General features: G+C 44.8%; 3 protein-coding genes across 4 annotated transcripts in view; all 3 read right to left on the bottom strand.

Annotated features, from left to right (window-relative positions):
* LOC131885803 (phosphatase and actin regulator 4-like) overlaps window positions 1-3238 on the bottom strand; it is a 7703-nt gene extending 4465 nt beyond the window's left edge. Inside the window, exons 1-2 of one of the 2 annotated variants that reach the window (XM_059233973.1) lie at window positions 2788-3238; window positions 1154-1441 (exon numbers count right to left, since the gene is read on the bottom strand). In XM_059233973.1, the coding sequence (XP_059089956.1) occupies window positions 1154-1441; window positions 2788-3037 (538 nt within the window). In that variant the 5' untranslated portion in view covers window positions 3038-3238. The remainder of the gene's footprint in view (window positions 1-1153; window positions 1442-2787) is intronic. The other variant, XM_059233974.1, reaches the window with a different exon arrangement.
* A 1981-nt stretch (window positions 3239-5219) lies between these two features.
* Window positions 5220-9359, bottom strand: LOC131885802 (serine-rich adhesin for platelets-like). Its single transcript, XM_059233971.1, has 4 exons — window positions 8900-9359; window positions 7592-8633; window positions 6044-7522; window positions 5220-5955 (listed from the first exon to the last, which is right to left on the bottom strand). The coding sequence occupies exons 1-4, from the start codon at window positions 9122-9124 to the stop codon at window positions 5840-5842; spliced, it is 2862 nt and encodes a 953-aa protein (XP_059089954.1). The 5' UTR covers window positions 9125-9359; the 3' UTR covers window positions 5220-5839.
* Window positions 9360-11052: 1693 nt separating this feature from the next.
* Window positions 11053-18370, bottom strand: LOC131884950 (uncharacterized). Its single transcript, XM_059232847.1, has 10 exons — window positions 16606-18370; window positions 16257-16326; window positions 15951-16192; window positions 15207-15340; window positions 14976-15124; window positions 14789-14900; window positions 14548-14727; window positions 14256-14348; window positions 14038-14181; window positions 11053-11168 (listed from the first exon to the last, which is right to left on the bottom strand). Exons 1-10 carry the CDS (start codon window positions 18368-18370, stop codon window positions 11085-11087), a joined length of 2973 nt encoding a protein of 990 aa, XP_059088830.1. The 3' UTR covers window positions 11053-11084.
* Window positions 18371-19705: the final 1335 nt, after the last annotated feature.

The raw sequence follows: 19705 nt of genomic DNA, 5'->3' as shown, positions 1-19705 counted from the left end.
GGGGGGCTTCATACGAAAGAACAAAAAGGCCACAGTCATGTCCGTCTCAAGGGTATTCTCGCAGTGAAAGTTGAGAGCTTCTTGAACCAAACAGAGACAAGCAATGGCAGTGGAAAGCCCAGTATGGCCACCAAAGGGATACGAGGGATACGAAGGAAAGGGAGAGAAAAAGTGGTTGGAATTTGTTCCAATAGACGATAAAACCCCGCTTGAAAGGAGGCTAGAGACTAATTTGACAAGTACATGAGCAGACTACCCAATACTGGGCTCCCATGAAACCGTGGCCTTGTGGGGTCTAGTTTATCATTTTCCACTTAAGACACTTTCCAAGGCAAAATATGAAGCCCACACAAATATAACAGTCATGCAGAGAGGTTTTTACATACTACCTAGTTCTTGGCACACTGACTTGCACTTAGAGAAGACCAAAGAAACAAGGCATGGTCCCTTTCAGAAGAAAAACAATTAAGGTTGTAAAACGAAGACAAGTGGACATTCATCTTAAGCAAAGAGGTTTCTCACGCATCTTCCTTCGCTCGTACTCCACTTTATGATAATGTCTGTAGTTCAGAAAATGGTTTCGCATTTGGTTTGTGCCAAGCGGAGGCTTTTGTAAATGAGATGCAATATTGGCTTTTCAAAAACATTATCTGCCATGATCGGGTTCTGCAACAGACAACGAAGAGACAGCCAACGTTTTTTCCTGATATTTCACGTGAAAGACTTGTTTTTATTTCAGGTAAAAAACGGAGAAAGACACACTTTAAGACTGCGGAATGTCGCTGAGCAAACGGTAAAAAATTCCTACACAAATAAAGGGTTGAAAAAATACTTGATGCGAATCACGTATATTACGCTAAATACCATGATAACTGTATACATGTAGCATCACGGCCGTTATTCTTACTGCAAAGCAAAGCCAAATTCAAAACAACATGCAATCCACTAATCATTTCATTTTTCTTTTATTTCTACAAATTCAAGCTGATTCAAATCAGTCATGAATTAATTACCGCATTAAAAAATTCTGCCGCTTTAAATCAGTTATGAAACATTGATTTTTACTGAGAAACTCTCCAAGCAAAGCATGGGGCAACTATGAAAGTCCTTGTACGCAAGAAAAGACCTTAAAATAGGTAATAGTGTGTCATACCTGTGGAAATGACTGTGGAATTGATGCATTTGGTCACATTGGTATTGTTGGGCTTTTGCTTCCACTTCCAAGGTTTGAAGAGTTTCCGGATGACGGAGAATTTTCTCCGTCGCACTCGTCCAAGAGTGTTGCTACTATTGCTGGCGCCATTGCTAACAGCGGTTGCACTGTTGCTACTGGCATTACCATTGGTGGTTTGGGAGACAGAATGAGGATCCGAAGGATGGTGGTCTTTAGGTACTTGAGTGTTGGATGGCTTCGAGTTAGTCTTGGCTGAGGTGGACGCATCTGAAAAGGCAATACACAAGTGTATGGATTATTTCCTTCTCAAGGTTGAGCACTGTTTGAAAGATTCACACATTACCAAAGAGTCAACACGAGATCTTATGGATACAAGTCCTTCGGTTGTTGCTAATCAAACTCGTTCGATAGCCACTAGCGATGGACCGCAACGGCTCTTCAAAATTGGGCTCAGTATTTATTGCTCTACTATTCCCGAATACAAATAGTCGGTAATGGTAAAATAGTTTGTAGTTTTTTAAAGATTTGCTCAATCAACATTCCGTTCAATGAGTTTGGCAACTGAGACTAGGCCTATGTACTAGATTTTGAAAAGCAATTTGATGTGTGAAAGGACGAAGGTTTAGTTACAAGTCAAGGTACAAAAGGCACCACATACGTATTGGGCAAAGATCTCAACAGAGTCAACAACAAAGGTTTCATATTTGTTAAAAAGGAGGACATTTGTGGCTCCTTAAAGATCAATAATTCTTGGTACATTTGGCGTAAATGTGAATGCAGCATTGGAACAATTTGATTGGCGGAATTTTACGTAACATCAGTGTCTCTTTTATTACAAGTTAGATAACATTGGAAAATTATTGACAAATTACCGCAATCCTCTTTGACATACAAGCATTATCCATTCGATGTTTCAAAGAGGGAATCAATAATCTTCGTTCTATCGCCGAATGATTAACAAGATCCCAGAAGGAGCATTCGTTATGTTAAATCCGTTTTGAACTTTCTTTTGCTGACTTAACATGCCGCTGTCAATGTTAGCATTTGTTGCAGATGTGCCGAAACTTACATCTGGCGTTTCTGTTATTGACCGAGCAAACGACGGAAGAAAAATGATTCTTAGTTTGTCAGTTATCTCTTTATAAAATTTGCATGAGAAATAAATTATTCCCACAATTCATTATTCTTGAGGAGCTGTCTGGTGGAATTCGTTTGAGAGTTAATAAGAGCTGTTGTGGGATGTTTATCATGTTATCATTGTGGCTGACACTCTTTTTGTATCAAAGGTAATGTTGTCCCCTCAGTAATTCTCATTTTTCGGCAAATTGGCATTGTCTCAATTCTTACTCTCCTAATTTTCTGGTCAACACCCATAGGATAAGGCAAGGTTTAATGGCAGATTTTTAAAGGTTCACAATAAAATTCCGACAACGGTTCTGCGTTTTTTTTTTTTTTTTTTTATTATATTTTTTATACTAAAGTTGCAACGGAATTCGCTCCAATTCAATCTTGGATTCAATCATCAAACTATATAAAACCTCTTAAAAAACCAGTTTCTTTCCTCCAAATCGATCATTTTTTTAGTCTCTATCTCAACGGATGACATGAGTTACCTCCATTTTGCGAAGGATGCAGATTCGTTCCAGACTCAGCCCCTTCTCCTTCTCCACCCCCATTGGGCGTGGCTGAGGTTGGGCTGAATGGATGTCTGCCCGTTGTTCCTTTCCATGGCTGAGACGACGAGGGCGAAGCGGGTGGGTACAGTACGGGCAACACTTGAACGGGTGGTCCCGAACCCGTACATGAAGAAGACACCCAAGGGGCAGGCTCAGGCTCAGCGGCGGTGGGCGTGGCCTTGACCATGCTACCGAATCCTCAATGGCATGGAGTCATGATGGGGGCCGGGGCAGTCAAGTCCACACTACACCACACTCATGGCTGCATGTGCGCACTCATTCACTTGTTTTCAATCGAACTGAAAACGAACAGGCTACTGGTATCTGGATGTTGTAGTTGTTGCACCCGTGGGGACGGTGGTGCGAGAATAGTACTTGACTACTGGAATGCACTCTTGTAGTATGTAGTGATGTTTTCATTCGAACAACTGTTGTTAACTCCGAGGAAACCAGGGTGACTGAACAATGGGAGAGCTATGGTCGTTAAAAAATGAACTTTAAGATGACAGCTGTTAAGCTGCTCTACATACTCTAGTTTTATTCATGGAGGCGTTGGAGCAAAGACGATTTGGCGCGCTTGTTCAGAGCACAAGTCTCTCATCATCTCTCATGGACCTGTCTAGGGCCGATTTGGCAGTTCTCCTCCAATTATTTAGTAATTCATAATGATTGGACATTACTCCAAACGGATTAGATAATACGATTTCGGATTTAAATGATATTTAGGAAACAAGCATGAGTGTGGGATGCTGTTATTAATCATGGAGTCCATTTTCTTGTTTGCTTTGTCGCAACAGTATGAATGCTATATATCTATATTTGGGCCCTGTTTGTGTGTCTAGAGATTGGTTGAGCCCTTTCCAACCCAGCCCAACCAAAACTATTGCATTGAACCATTATTGCTCAAGTCCTTTACTTGTGGGAGTCAGATGAATGGGTCTTACAATTTGGCACTTAGTTTATCATAAAATCAACCTAATAGATAAACGGTTTCTGTGGATTCAAACCCGGAACAATTTTGATTTGAGCAAAAAAATCTTCAAAAGTTACAATGTGCTACGTCATGGACCAAAGGCAACCAACGCAACCTCCAGTGTATGCAAGCTGCCGACCTGTCATCTCAGAGTTCATTTTTTAACGACCATAATGGGAGAGCCCACCGTAAGGCAGCTGGATTAGCGGGGGATTGATGCTCTATGGGCTGACAGCTTTGGTATCGAAATGATTTTAATGTCTATTTCAAGCTACTCATGCCTTTTTAAATTCATATTTGAACCTTTCCGTGCTTTCGGGTTGTGCTGATATGTACGGGAATTAATCCCACTTTCAATTGGTTGCACACTGAATGGGTTTGTTTGTTGGTAGAGCCATAGATAAAGATATGCATGGTTGTGGATAGGGAGGAGTCTGGGCCGGATTTGGGTACATAATGTACCCTCATGAGCGGTTGACAAGGGGCACAATATGGATGGCTGAGTTTAATGAAATGGCATTGTTATTGTCTGCCAATGTTTTCGCGAGAACGGTCTTGGGTGCATGATACATTCCAAGTGCAACAGGCCTCATTCATTTTTGAACAGTTACCCTGGTTCCCATCAAGTCCAAAGAGAGGCGTACCAACTGCAAGAATAACTAACGATGGACCAGGCCAGTAGTGTGAGAGAAGGGTTCTTTTTGAAGTAACCACACAAGGCATCACTGGGCACAGGTAGAAAGAAGGAGGAGACGACCAAGAGCCAGCCCAAGAACCTCTCACCGCTACAGCTTGGACGACGTCTACTACTGGGTGCAACAACAAGGGACATCTCAGATCCGTTGGTAAAATCCTCGTCCCTCTCGTCCTCCCTCAGCCCTCCCCGTTCATGCATGCTAGTGTGAAACCGAACCCCAAAGGGAGACAACCTCTTCTTGAATAGGCCACACGAGAGTCCGTCAGTTCTCAGTACATGCCAGAAGTACCCTCGCATGTACGTATGTGCTATGATAACTGAGGGAGGAGGGAGGCGAAGGTAATGCATCCGCGATACGAGGCGGCACTCGGCAAGGACGATTGCGCTCGGATGTTTTGTATTTTTGAAGGCTTCACGAGTGTGTGCGTATGTGAGGAGGAAGGAGGAGGGTGTAATGGCACCAATCCTTCGTGAGAGCGTTAAGCTGCCCATGTGAGTGCCTGGGCGAGGTAGAGGCAAAGTGCGGGAGTTTTCTGTACGGGGACTTTTAACTGGATGGCAATGGTTCATTTCCAACAAGTAGTCTGCCACAGGAAATGGGACAAGAGAAAGACAAAAGAAAAACGACGTTTAGGCTATCCGGCCGGCTAAATAGAGGAAAAGGAACCTAGGCCAGAAGGCAGAACGAGACGGGTGGAGTAGTTTTGTATATAGATTTATATATATTTAACCTCTGAAAAAAACAACATAGATTTGTCCGCAGTCCCTATAATGATGGCTGAAAAGCTCATAATCATTTGTATGTAAACATCACCATCATCACATCAGAGAAGTATTTTGATAGGGAATTGCACTGGTATGCTGCGTCTTCTGGATAGCTAGCTCTCTTCCGTCGATGTGCCTATCCTTGTTTCTCTGTTGTTCGTCCCGTTTCATCATTCAGAGAGGACGCCAAAATCCTCTACTCACGTTCATTTCTCCATGGGGTTCAATCTCCTAACAGAGGGCCTCCGAAATCAATCGAAGGGTGTTGCTTTGGGGAGGAAAACTGTGCCGCACTAATTGCTGTCTTGGACGGAACGGCACGCATGAAACACGGGTTATTTCCAGCTGAAGTTAGGAGAAAGAAGGCTTGCTTGAAAATGTCGGATGTGCTCAGGGGGTCGCAACCGATGTCGATAACCCCTGCTTCTGATCAATGCTGGGGGGTCACATTCAGTTTCGTCAGTTTCCAATTGAAGGCCGGAGTTTGGTGGTGGAAGTGTCGATGGTTCGCTTGATCACCATCTTTTTCAGTTTCAGTCAAGTGGCTCTTGCTACTACTTGGAGCCTAACCGGAGGTTTCCACGCATGACTTTTTGGACGACTTTGAGGGCTGATTCTGAGATTGCTATTGTGCTGTTCCCGCCTATGGTTGTGGTAGAATTTGAAAGTGCTAGAATAGACAGAAAGAGAAAGGCGACATTTAGTTGAAGGGAGCTTATTTGGTTGAACGGGTGGCGGGACAATGAATCACTACTTACCTAGAGATCCTGAATCTTTGGAATTATGATCCACACGAGTATTGTTAACTGTACCATCTTGCTCCGAATTCCCGATGCCCACTTTGATCATTTTACTGTTAGGCACACCCATGGTAGAAGGCAACTCGGATGGGGCCGGACGTTTGGTGGCCTTCACCTCACTTAGTGTCGTAGACTTGGGTAGGCCGCCATTTCGAGCTAGGGTCATTATAGTAGTTGTGGTGCTGCTACTATTGCATATAATGCTACTACTCGAGCCACCCTCTCCTCCCTCCTCGGTAGGGACAACACCATTGGTCAACACTGAACTAAGCAGGGTCTTTGAAGAAGACAAGGAGGCAGACGAGGACGTAGGGGAGGAGAGGTCCGCACATTTGGAAGAAGCTGACGAGGATATGGTCTGATTCGTGGAGGCACTCTCGAGGGATTCGAGGCCCTCCACATTTGTTCCACCTGTAGCAGGTGTGTGCTGGGTGCTCGGGTTTCCACCCTGGATTGTAATACTGCCATTCACTTTGGGCGCTACGGACTTGATGAAGACAGTTTTTGTGCACTGTGACTCGGCTGCCTGTCCAGCAGTGACCGCTTTTACGGGTGACACACGAACCAAGCGCACGTTCCCCTCTCCAGACACAGTGACTAACTTCACGGGGACCATCTTTGAGTTGGTCGTGGTGGAATGGCTCATACTGGTCACGGCACCACAATTAGCTCCACTATTATTGATACCACCACCACCACCACCACTACTGTTATTGCTACTCCCACCACTGCTAGTTGAAGAATTTGAAACCTTCTGGACTTGCGAGGAGGCATACATTGAGGACGACGTCAAGGGTGACGAAGCCGAGGCCGGTGGAGAAGGCGACGAGGACCCGGTGCTTACCACGCTCAAGGGAGATTGAGACACTATGTTTGTTGAACTAGAGCAGTTGCTAAGGGAGGACGAGGACGAGGACACGCCGTTGGTCAGTTTGTCTGGTGCTCGATTGTGGGGATGGGAGTGGTGATTTTCATTACTAGATTGCATCTTCGGGGTGGACCTTCTTTCATCCGTGCGACTGGAAGGGAGCTCACTCTCACTGGACTTGGATTCAAAGGTACTGGATGACGATGAAGCTAATAGCAACGCCAGGGGAGCTTTCGAGTCTAGCTCCGAGATGCCAGGAGGAGATTTTCCATTACTCATGGCACTCCCATTATTCTTGCTCGTCACGAGCACCGAGGAGCTCATCACGTAGTTTGATGGACTCGATAGGCAATCCTCTCCACGAACAAGCTCGGAAATGTGTCCGGGGCTCTTGTCCGAGAGCGTGTCATTTGACTCAATCCCAGAGTCTTCACATGACGTGTTTGAGTAAGGAAGGTTGATGAGTGTCACTGAGGTGGACGATGGGACGGTGGTCACCTCGAGGCCTGAATGTAGTTCATTATTGGCCAATGAAGACACTTGAGATTTGGACATGTCAGAGGCCAAATCTGAAAGATAGTCAAACCGATTTGAGGGGGCTTCTTGCCATGGGGAGATTGAGTCTGCTACATTCTTACCCGACTGGATGTTAGAATTGGGATCATCTTTTTTGGTGCTGTCCGAGGAGGATGCATAAGTGAGGGATATACGCGATGAAATTAAAGAAGATGACGAAGAAGAGGAAGCGGCCACTGCCGAGGGAGCAGCCTTAGTTGACGACAGTGATGCTGTCAACGACATCGAGTTAGTGGTGGAGCATTCCGCTCCTGGTCCAGATAGAGTTGAGGCATTGTCCGCAGACAAGGTTCTCGACTCGGGAGGTAGATGGGCCACAGAGGAAGAAGAAGAAGAGGAAAAGGATCGGCCTTGATGGTAAGCGGATGATGCTAATTCTGGTACTGCAGTCGTTGTCGTCGTTGCCGATGATGATGAAGACGACAACGTGGCTATTGAAGATGAAGATTTGGAGGAAGAGGCAGCAGCCGCTGCGGCCGCTGCCATCTTCACGGTCTTGTCCCGCATGGAGAGAATCAGTTTAGGTAGTTTGGGCTCTGGATGAGTCGTTTTCATTCCGGCCGCATCTCTATGGTCACTCGTTGCTCCGGATCCTCCTCCTGACAGATTCCGCTTTTCCACAGGTAGGCGCAACTTGAGCTTTACCTTCTTGCCATCGTCATTATTTCGAGATGAGGAGGAGGAGGAGGAGGAGGAGGAGGAAGTTGAAGACAGTGCGGCGTGTCGCCCATGATTCAGAGACGAGGAGGAGGGGGTTGAGCCGGTCACAGTCGAGGATGAGTGTGACCAGGAATCGAAGCCGTTGCCGGATTCTAACTCCCCCGTGTTTGGATTTACTAAAGACGTCCTTCCTTCTTCGTTTCGATGGTGAGGCTGTCGATTATGGTGGTGGTGGTGATGATGATGATGATGGGGATGATGATGGTTATGGGATGCTGAATTCCCACCACTTCCAGCGCCTCCTTGGGAGGGATTGCTCAACAAATTCACGAGGAGCGAGTTCTTATGGGCGGCATTGGACGCGTCCGACGATGCCGAGTTGTGAAGGCGGGTCGAGGCTGACGATGAACCATGACCGCGAGACGGACGGGCCACTGTCAGTACCTGGAAAAGCCAAACAAAACCTCAGAAACTGGCCCTGATTCCAGATCAAAGTCCCAACACACCCATTCATCCGCAAGCCGATCTCAAGTCCCATCTTTCATCAACCTGTTCCACACCAATCCGTCTGATTATTAACCCCCATCCCTGCTTCCCCGACTCATTGCCCCCCAGTTTCTCCCCCAAGACGCCTAACTCGTTCCCCTCATCAGTCCCGGTTCCCACCCCAGACCCGCCCCACGGGGAATTGGACGCCCTGCCCGCCTTACCTCTTGTCCCTGGATCTGTAAACTGAGGATGCCCAGCTCCTGCAGGATCTTGGCCTGCGATTGGATGAGCTGCGCCAAATCCCGCTGTTGGGTCACTTCCGTGGGCAAATCGAACGTGACCTGAAGGGGAGGTGGCGGCGGCGAGACCGAGGCGGACGTCGAGGCCGCCGCCGGACCCTTCGAGGATGCTGAAGCGGAGATCGAGGAGGGTTTTGACGAGCTCATGGCTTCTTTCCTGCCTGCTTCACACGACGAGCACCATGTCTAGCGGGCGGGTTCACAGGCAGGCACGAACGAACTAGAAAGGGCGTGGCACGACCAACGGCTTCAAGCTCGGGGCTATGAGAGTCTCAAGTCAGTTTTCACGGGATAGGAGGTCCACACGGAGGTCGGAGCTACCGAAAATCCACGGAACACTCTCTCCAAACACTAATGAAAATGATCAGGGTGACTTGAGGCTTCCTACCAAAAAACGTCCCTTTCACGGACCGCACGGCCCATGGATTAGCCAGGATTGAGGTGGAACAGGTAAATTCGAACAGGGCTCTAGAGTTGGGACTGTGGCTCGAGAATGGAAACTTGTCAACTGGAAGCCTGATAGGGCTGACTTTAACCATGTGTGGCCTCGGAGTTGGGCTCTGGGTTGGTCGCCAGCGAAATTAGAGCATAATGGGCTACGAAAGAGGCATGAGTGGTATTCTCGCGGGCCATTGAAAGCGCATCATCATCATCCCAAAGCGTCAGCCCAAGGCATAGTTTCCATAGGTTGTTCATCCTTGACTTTCTTTGGGCCTTTACCTCATCATTTTCCATGAAACGTTGCAGTACAGCCAGTGACCCCGACATCAAAACTGTCTATTCCAGGGCAAATTCCCAGCCCAAACGACCTTTTACTCTTGCCCAGCTCATCTCCAGGCTCTTCATGGCCTCCAATCAGCCATGGATCCCTATCTGGGAGGTGGCCTCCGTTTGACAGATAAGCCCAATGGAGCGCTCCTAGTCCGAGATGCGACACCCTGGACTCTGGCCTCGGCCGCTTTGGATCTCGGGCTATGGGTGCATCAACTCACTCATCCACCAACGGAGGCTCTTCGCTCAAAAAGGGGCTAACTACTCGACTAGCTAGCTGGAGTTGTTCGGCCCTGCTCGCTCCTATTGACCCCCACCAACTTGTCATACAAGACTTACTCTCTCAGCCCGAGCGATGCGTTTCGGCCCAGGGCAAATCCCATTCCCCACGGCCAGTGGCTTGATACACTCCAGGCTGATTAAAAGAAGGCGGGTACGGCTGGTGGGTATTTTGAAAGCAGCAGCGTGGTCGTTCCCAGGAATTACTCGCCCTGTCAAGGTCTTTGCTCTTGGTAGTTGGAAGGGAGTAGCAATTGTTCACAGATATATATCTTCACTAAGATACGCAACACACGGGCCATAGGTTAATGTCAGCCATTCAAATCCATGCTAAAAATCACTATCAACCTTGCAGAGCCCTAATCAAATCAATAGGTATAAATCAGAGATATCCGTATGCTAGTTCCTGCACTAGAAATGTTGTTGAGCCGATGCCCACGGCTCCACAGGCCTATCTAGCTTGTCCTTGTATCTTGGCTTTGAATGATTCGTGGTAAAGGCATGGACGGCTCTCCACTTTGGCTTTTCCCAGCTCGCTGAATCGAGGGTGATGCCTCCACAGCCAAGTTCGCAATCCAGGTGCTTCGAGGAAGCGCAGCCTCCATCCCTCCTCCTCCCCGTCTCTTCTACACATACTATTCCATCCGATCCTTCCCGCCCTCCCTCCTTCATCTCCTCTGCCCCAGAGTCAGAGGCTACTTACTACTGAATAAGATATTCCCTGAACAGGCACGACACCCGATCGGTCTTGAACATCACAGATTTTACAATGAATCGTGAATTAGAGGCTCTTTCTCGGGATCAGGGGAACTAGCGAGAAATGTATTCATCATTTAAGTAGATACTTGCTTCCGGATCACGAACAAATGGCGGCTCTTTCACGTCACGCCATAAGTAGTCATGGCTCGATACTCGTGTTTGGTTTAATTTGTAACTACGCATACAGGAAAATGAAGTGTAGCAGCATCCACTAGTCAGCGGCTAAAGAAGTGGGAAAGAAATTGAATGGATTGTGGGCTGACTGAAACATTTAAGGATATTTAATTCAGCGACCGTGTTAATGACAATAATTGCATTTCGGGTGACACTTGGTCCGTCCATCAGCCATGCACTTGCAGCCTTCACTGGTGTCGCCGCGGCCCTGAAAAGACACAGGTAAATAATTATTGTTTCCAACAGTTAAGCCATTCACAGCCTATTAGCAAAGTACACCTTCAAATGTGCAGAAATCCAAGTACACGATTACCCGTTGATGGTATACAATACAGTGTGCAAATTCAGACCATATTTATGTGCAAGTTTTGGCCGGCACTAGTCACCAATCGGCATCCTAAACCTATTAAGCATTTCAGATCTCTTAAAGTAATTAGTGTTTAAGTTATGGACTAATATTTTAAAGTTCAGGATGGATTCAAAACAAGGAGTTGAAATTGAGTCGTTGTGAGTGGGCTATACAAACTGGAACAATCCACGTGTTGACATTGTTCTTTGGAGAGTTTTCAGTAATGATTTGGTTCTGATGTTGACAAACAATCTAGTTGGCAGTAGTGCTGGGAAGAGTCTAGAGTCGAGTTCGAGCGCACACGATTTTGGAGACATTGGCCGAACTTGAGTCTTGAATATTTTTTTTCTTCCATACATTTTGTCAAGAAACGGGATTTTCTTCATAATTAACTGACTATGTAAGGAAGTAGACCATGACAGATGATTTCATTAGCCTTGTTTAGGTTTGTAAAATCAAGATGAGTCTTTTTGTTTGACTTGCATACCCTTTGTTGACCAATAAAAGACTCGAGTCCTCTGCCAGACTTGAGGAATCCGGCAAAGAGTCAGAAAATCAATGGACTTGCCCCACTGCCAGTTGGTAGTATACTTTATGAAAAGCTAATTCAAGAGGCATTAAAGCAAGAATGCCAGCCTTTGTGGCTCCTCACTTCCTAGTTGCTTAAGAAACTTAAAGTTTTTGTTGAAAAGTCTGTTTTTTAAAGTTAGAAATATTAAACAAACCATAATACTCTGACCCATCTAGTCAGGAACCCACCAAGTAATAAGCAAACATTGATCCTTCCAAACCGCACCATCAAAATCCTCTAGTTTTTGAACAAGTGCAGAATGTTCACCCTAATCTGCGGAGGAAATTTGAAATGGCATTCGGTGCAGCTAGAAGGCTTATCAGAGAAAAGTCACTCCAAGCAAGCCACTTGAGGCTTTGCTTTGAACTACTTTGAACACATATTGGTAGTTGGGCAGCAGGGTATCGGGCTGATGGACTTCTCTTGCGTTACGTAGTACTATAGTTTCAACCAAAGCAGACGAACTAGCCATCAACTCACTGGCTTCCTGAATTCGGAACTTCATTTTGAGAATCACGTAACTAAATGTGTTCAAAGTCGATCCCCATCGCACACACCAGGCAGCCGAGAGGGAGCCAAAAAGATCTCAGAAATCTCGTGAGTGTCGCTTCTCTGACTAGCCCTCTAGGTGCAGCTAAAGGGTACTCAACCGCAAGGTCATGAGCTAGTACTGTGGCGAGTTTGGCAAAAGTCGGACTCGTATGAATACCCTAATTTTTTACCTTGAGTCTTTTACTAGAGTCAGATCAAGAGGAAAGACTCGTCGTGCGAAATTTAGCAAAACAAATCAGTATTTTTCTTGCTGAGTCTGGACTCTAGTCCTTTCTAAAAAACTCAAGTCCAACCAATTTCTCTAAACTCAAGTAAAGGACTCGAGTGCAGTCGGACTCGAGTCCGGACTCGCCCCAGCACTATCATGGGCTTTGCTGGACAGAATGCTTGTCCTGTGGCAGTCTAAGGTCATTTGTGGCATTTTTAACATACACATAGATGGTTCCGAAATTTGGGTTGCATAAATGCCGTTTCTGCAAAGTAACCCTATGAAGACTAATTGCTAACAAAATGTACGATTATCTTAGGTTTCTTGAGAAATACGTTAGGGTGGATGGAGTAATGCCATTCTTCCTGGTATGCCCCTCATAGAACCTAGCACGTGCTCCATTCCCTGACCGGAAATGCTTGCGATAAACAGGAAAAAACGGAGGATAAATGAGACAAATATAGACGTCAGTGCTAGTTGGAAAGGTACATAAATGAAGAAAAAAAAAACACAATTTCTGTTTCGCAAACGATTATTGGAATGAGCTTGATATGGCTCTCAATTGAGGTAGTACTTGGACATTGCCTATGTTTTGATTTAAAGCCATTAGGCCAAGCGAGAGAGCTGAGCCCAGTTTTTAAAAGCCAAGTAGTGAATCTTAGATCGAGAAAAGATCCAACCTGTGTAGTAAATTGCGACCTTTCCTCGATCTAAGATTCATTCCTTGGCTTGATAACTTGGCTTGGGCTCTGCCATCTGACTCCGTCAGAACAAAAACAACAAACAAACAAACTTGATAGTGCTTCAAGAAGGGTCCAGATCAGAGTATCTGTAAAAGGACGCTGATTGATTAGGGCAAGTGGTAAGCAAAACTTGTATGCTTCGCGACTAAAAATGATACATATATATTTTCCGCCAAATCATTCCAAAAAACAAAAAAGCGATCTTCAATTTGGAGATTTGAAGATCAGTTTCATTTGAAAGGAACCAGTTCGCCTACTCCTGAGAAAAATAGCATGAAAGGCCCTTTTGAGCCATGCGAATGTTCATTCATCGGTCATTAGCCATGTGAAGTAAAAGAAATTCAATGAAAATATAGTAGGGCACCCTGATTTGGAACATTTTAGGACGGATAATTTTAGACAACCATGGCAGCCAACTTTCTCACTTGTATTTGCAACTTTCGCGTGAAGTTGTGCTGCAAAACAATATTTTTTTTGATGCAGTTCTGTCATTGTCCTAACACTTTGGCTTAATGTGTATCAAAATACAGTTTACTTCAACAAGTCGGTAAATTGAAATGGACTGTGTAGGTGGGCTGGACATGTTTTTAATTTTGCTCAATAGCTTGATGCTAGCTGCTTGTTTTCCCTTCACTTCTCAAGGGAAATACTCACCCCAGGCCCCCACCGGCGTTGTTGGGTCACCCAACATATCTCAGTTTTGCAGTAAGAGCATTTGAGCCAATCACAGCCCCATTTCTTCAGCAGAAGCACATTGCAGTTGGGACAATTTAAAGCTTCTCCGGATTTTTTCAGATCCTAAAAGATTCCACGAGTGTAATTAGTTGCTTGCGCTTCTAACTAGTTGTATGAACGTTGAAGAATGAGCTTACGTTAATCCATTCCATGGTCTTCATGCTATCTGGGTTTTTGGAATCGAATTCTTGCTCTTGGTATTGTTTGCAATCCACCCCAGTGTGAACCGCCTAATGAAGAGAAGAAAAAAAATTCATGGTAAGGCTAGGGGCATGGTTGGTTCAACTTTGAGGACATTTTTGTGGCTAAGTCACTTGGAATGTATGTTTTCCTTCACTTGATAGATGGACTTGTAACTTATCGCAATGGTGAGATTATGTTGATCTTGCCAATGGAGTTTGCCATTCTACAGACGAATTGCAACATTACCCTGCAAGATACACAGTTCAAAGCCTGACACTGAGGACACTTGAAATTCAGGGCGTCGTCATCCAAAAAGAACCATCCTTCGCAATTGTCAGCTCGACATTGGAAGATCTTCTCATCACCGGTTTGCAACTCTTTCAAGCTCTGCTTTTCCCTCCGCTTCAAAACGTCCTCAGAAACCAACTGAAATGTCGTTCCAACCGTTAGCATGGGGCAAAATTTCAATAACCTGAACAACCCGAACCTCTTTCATTTCGCGTTCCAAAATGTTCATGTCACACGTGTATTCGTCATTTTTGAACGGGCACTGAACTTGCACTGATGTGGCATGGGTGATGGTTCCAATCAGACAATCGCTAATGGATCAATGGGGATTCAATGTTAGTCCAGTGGGGCTATTCACCGTTCCAGTATAGCTACTTTTACATTACCGACAAAATGTGTGGAGACATTCTCGGAGAACCACTCCCTCTCCAGGTTCATAGTCACTGTAACATATTTCGCAAGTGAACTCCTCCACGTTCGGAATGAGATTGACATCATCCAAGCTTCTGTACTCGTTCATGATGACTTTCGGCTCCTATTTGTCAAGAACAAATTGCAAACGTAAATTTTTTTTTGTTGTTGTCATTTGTATCCGATCGCATTTGAATGGTAACTACCGTAGCTTTTTCAGTTTCTGAGATGGAAACTTCTTTAGGTTTTGGTACGGGTGTTGACATTGGTTTGGCTTTTGATTCTTCTTTGGGCTCAGATTTTGGTTCTGTTGGTCCATCAGATGTTTTGGGTTTGTCCACTGAAAATCAATCAGATTACTTCTTCACCCTGATACATAAATTCGTTCCACTTGACGTTGACGCTCTTGTTCACGTTGCAATAAGAGCGCTTGATTTAGTCTGAATTTAAAATCTTCTTTGGTGGCTATGAAATATAGCATTCGAAGATGTATCTCCTATTTGGGTGAAGTCAAAATCGTTCGTTCAAGTATGATTCAGATTCAATTTGTACCCATCCGCATTTTTGATCCTGCCAATTTCAAGATAAAAACCTCCTTACTCCTCGTCAAGTTCTTTCGACCATTTATAAATGACTTGATGCAATTTTTTGTTATTAGATGGGAAGTGGGGTAGCTAGAGAACTCCTCCGGACTCAAATTGTTCTAAATTGAATGGCTAATCCTGATGCAATATTTTGAAGATGCATCTTTCCATATGTATTAATGAGAAAGTTGGAAATGATGTGATAAATCTGAAGCCAGAAATACTCCAAAAGTTGTAAAACATGCTGAATTAACAAGTTAGCGCTGTTAACAAGTGTTTGTAAATCTATCCGCATGAAGATAGGATTTCAAAACTCATTATTACCTCACATTTATAGTTGTGAGGGTATCCAAAAGGTTTGCTCACCTCGGGTTGTTCGTTGAAGATACAGATATAATTTGGATTCATTCTCTCTCACTTCGTATTCTGACAAGCTTTTTTCATCGTCAAGCATTGGCTTCTTCTTGAACATCCAAAGTTGGTTCTTAATGGGAATATTGAACATGTCCTTGATCTTGATTTTGAAATGAGCCAGTAAGATTTCAGGATTGGCTTGTATCTCCAAGGGTCCAACTACTTCCTCTCTATCCTCAACATACATTAACAATCTGAAAGTGAAGGCGGTTTGAAAGTAATTCTCATGGTTTTATTTCGGTACTTTTTTAACCTAACCTGAGTTCACGATTGTTCTTCTTTCTTGTCTTTTTAATGCTTGTGTAAATGGCTTGGTCTTCTTTCTTATCTGTAATACACGAGGGATTTTGACATCATACATTTTTGCGCTAAAAGTGTTCTTGAGTTTCCTCCTTTCTCCCATACTTTTTGGGGTTCAGGGTTGTCAAATGAAAAACCCTTGCTTTAGTTTGAATATTAAAATCTAGAGGATGAAACATTCAGTATTCTTACAAATTGGAAGATAAATGTACATGTACATGTACGTTAAAAGACTTTCATTGTCGGCAACTTTTTGATTAAGCCCTCTGCATCTTTTTCGTGATACTGCTTTTTCGGCCCAAAATACCTGCATCAATTGGAACACCACAGACTGGAACAGGAGGGGATTTTGGAACCTTGTAATGAGGCTCTTCTTCTATGATCTGATCCCGGCTTTTCTTTGTCAGCGGAGCAGTTTCTTTGGAAGAAGGCACACTCTCTTCCAAAACAGCTGCTTCAGTCTTTTGGGACAAAGGAGATTTCGAAAACAAGTTGTCCACAATAGGCAGTTTCGGAGCTATATGAGGCTCAATTTGATACGGTTGCATTATGGTCTTGTCAGCTCCGAACTTGGTTTTCGATCCCTGGTATCGGACCCTTTCTACCTTAGAGGGAGTCTCTGACTCTGTGCTTTTTGGATTCAAACGAAGATCTTCAAGGAATTGGGTCTCGAGGGATAGTTCTCTTTGTAATGACTCTACGTTCCTTATAGCCTCTTCTAATGGGTTGCATGATTTTTGCTCCGTCCCTGACGACCCTTTATCTCTGTTAGTTTGATCGTGTTTTTTGGCAATCGCACTTTGGATCGAGAAGTCTGATCCCTGCTTGACACCGGTTGTGGCTTTTTGGGAAAACAGTTTGGAGGCGGCCTTGACTTTCTGATGGGAGTCTTTACGAACTGGTGCAACCACTGGAAGCTGGATCTGATTAGCGTCTTTGTTAGAGAAAGTTGGGGGTTGAGGGGCTGGCATCTTTTTGGTTGATGGAAGAGGGCTGGAAGCTGGTTTCCTTTTCAGAACGGGAGATGTACCATTTTCGGCAGTAGTAGTTGTTTCATCCCTTGGGGGCGAGACGCCTTTCTCAGTGACTTCTAAGGGGACCTTTGTCAAAGTTGAGTCATTGAACGGATTTTCGTTCTCCCGAGGTTTCTTAATGATCCGCTCCACCGAAGAGTGGGGAGTATGAAGGGTTGGATCTGCTTTACTGATGTGACCATTAAAAGTGGTGTCCTCCAAGGGTTCCTCCTCGACAAACGGATTCTTGTTGTCCTGATGGCAACTGTAGCGCTTCTTCGTACGAGGAACGGCAGATTGTGGCGGCGAAGTTCGAATCTGAACCTGATTCCGGGATTCGTTCCCATTTTTGCTAGAGCTCTCTTTCGAATCTGAGGGAAGTTTGGCAACAAGAGCGTTGGCCAAGATATCTGGAGGTTGATGTGAAACACCAGGAAGGGCAGGTTTTCTCCCGAAAGTGTCCTTGGGTAGTGTATCGGTTTTCAAACGTCGTGGTCTCTCAGGCTGTATCAACAGATCAGGCCTACGGTTGGACCTAAGAGATGAGAATGTGTCTCGCTTGTTCTGACCTAAAGTCAGGTCCTCTTGAATACGGTTCCTATCAATGGTATAGAACTTTTTTGACTCCACGGCATTGGTTGGCTCTCCTTGGCCAATACTCGTCAAGGCATTCGTTTCTTCCAGATCAAAAACTGTGAGAAATTGTCCTATCCTTTGTTTTGGAACGATTTCGAACTCGTCCAAGTGAGGAGCTGCGGGGAGTTGAGGTCCTGGAACCGCCGAAAGATTCTGGTTCCTTCTGACCGAAGGGGGAGAATCACTGGGTAGAAGGTTGTATTTGATTCTCAGCAGGTCCTCGGCCTTTTGGAGCTCCTCTTCCGTTGGTCTGTCTTTGTTCTTCAGTCGAGGACTGGGCTGTTGAACCGAGTTCAATTGGAAGCCAGGACAGAAGTCAAAACTCCCCACACTGTCAAATCTCTTGAGTGTCTTGGGCGAATAGCCCCGTTCGGAAGTGGAACTCTTTTGGCCTTTGCGTCGAATCCATTTAATAATTTTCATGATCACTTCTCACGACGGAAGGAAACAACTTCGAATTTTCATGGCCTCATTCTTGGCACGAGTTCAAATCCTGTCCGGAGCAGGGCAAGGAGTTGGATGACAGGAACAATCTGTTGCCCAGATTTGGTCTATCAAGCAGACTTGGGGCTGGATTTGCTTTCCTTACGGACCTCGAAGTCGTACATACAAAAAACGTCAGGGCCTCTTGCCAATAGCCCAAGTGAAAGCGCCAGACAGAGCCCAATGTTTGCAAATTGTTCATATTTATTCGGAATCCAGGCGATTAGAATCTCAGAATCTAAACACGCCCTTTCATTTATTCATACGTGTTGCTCTCATGCTCTAGCTTGAGTTTCAACAAATCTTCTTGAAATATCTATGTTGATGTATGAAGGAAAATATCTTACCGATTACAGGAGACTTCCTTAGGGGACATCTCTCAATCATGCTCATGGGCACAAGGGCAGCGGCCTTAGGGTTGCAGTCGAACAACGGTCGTTTGTTTGGGAACTCAATGATTGTGTTTTGCCTCTCAAAGTCCTAAAAAGATAACACGCGCCTCCACTGATGGCACCACCCACTGTCCATGTTAAAAATGTCTCCTCACCAATTGAATACCGGCCACCATTTCGTTGCCAAATTTGGACGGAATCCTACCCAACCACTTGATCACACCCCCTTCAAGAGGTTCATTCGGATTAGATTTGAGGTACACACGATTTCCTATCAGAAGTGGTGGTCCAAGCATCCAGGATTCCATAGTAGATGAAGCAAATAAGACACTGTAGACGTTGAAACTTGGAACAAAGTTAACAAGAACCCGATGCTGTTGCTTCTAGTTGGAACACAGCTACATGCAAAGACAGGCATGTGGCAAGGACGACCTGAAATCGGAGTTGTTGCATGCTAGGCTTTCATAAATCTGGGGCAAATTGGACGGAAAGCCTCGGTTGAGATGCAAGGGATGAGAGTGAGGCGTAAAGTGTACGTAGGGTAGTTTAGTAATGCCTTAGTGAATTTAGGGCAACTTTTGAAGAAGGGGCATGGAAAGCCCTACTGATAGGACCAATCAAATTTCCAAAAGCACCAAAATAGACAAAATTAAATCAAAAATTTCAAATCCCAAATTGAAACTAAACACACCGAAAATAGCAGCGGGTAATTGAATTCAAAACAATGATTTTTTTATTGACTATATGCCTTGACAACTGTCAACTTCAAGTTTTAACCAAAAGCTTGATGGCTCATTTCGTGAATTTAGAAGCAATTTGATTTTTTTACCGCCCAATATTTTAGGCTTGCAATACCTATTTGTTGGATGATAAAATCAGGGAC

The sequence above is a fragment of the Tigriopus californicus genome, chromosome 8 (assembly GCF_007210705.1).
Source record: "Tigriopus californicus strain San Diego chromosome 8, Tcal_SD_v2.1, whole genome shotgun sequence".
Taxonomy (NCBI): domain Eukaryota; kingdom Metazoa; phylum Arthropoda; class Copepoda; order Harpacticoida; family Harpacticidae; genus Tigriopus; species Tigriopus californicus.
This window is presented reverse-complemented; position numbering and strand designations above follow the sequence as displayed.

Bases quoted from the DNA above. Each gene is read 5' to 3' on its own strand.
- LOC131884950 (XM_059232847.1), bottom strand. From the start codon at position 18,370: ATGAAAATTATTAAATGGATTCGACGCAAAGGCCAAAAGAGTTCCACT. The intron at 16,327-16,605 runs GTATTTTGGGCC...CGTGTATTACAG, and splicing joins TGGTGTTCCAATTGATGCAG to ATAAGAAAGAAGACCAAGCC. The intron at 15,125-15,206 runs GTAGTTACCATT...CTTGACAAATAG, and splicing joins CAGAAACTGAAAAAGCTACG to GAGCCGAAAGTCATCATGAA.
- LOC131885802 (XM_059233971.1), bottom strand. From the start codon at position 9,124: ATGAGCTCGTCAAAACCCTCCTCGATCTCCGCTTCAGCATCCTCGAAG. The intron at 8,634-8,899 runs GTAAGGCGGGCA...TGGCTTTTCCAG, and splicing joins TACAGATCCAGGGACAAGAG to GTACTGACAGTGGCCCGTCC. The intron at 7,523-7,591 runs GTAAGAATGTAG...ACTATCTTTCAG, and splicing joins CAATTCTAACATCCAGTCGG to ATTTGGCCTCTGACATGTCC.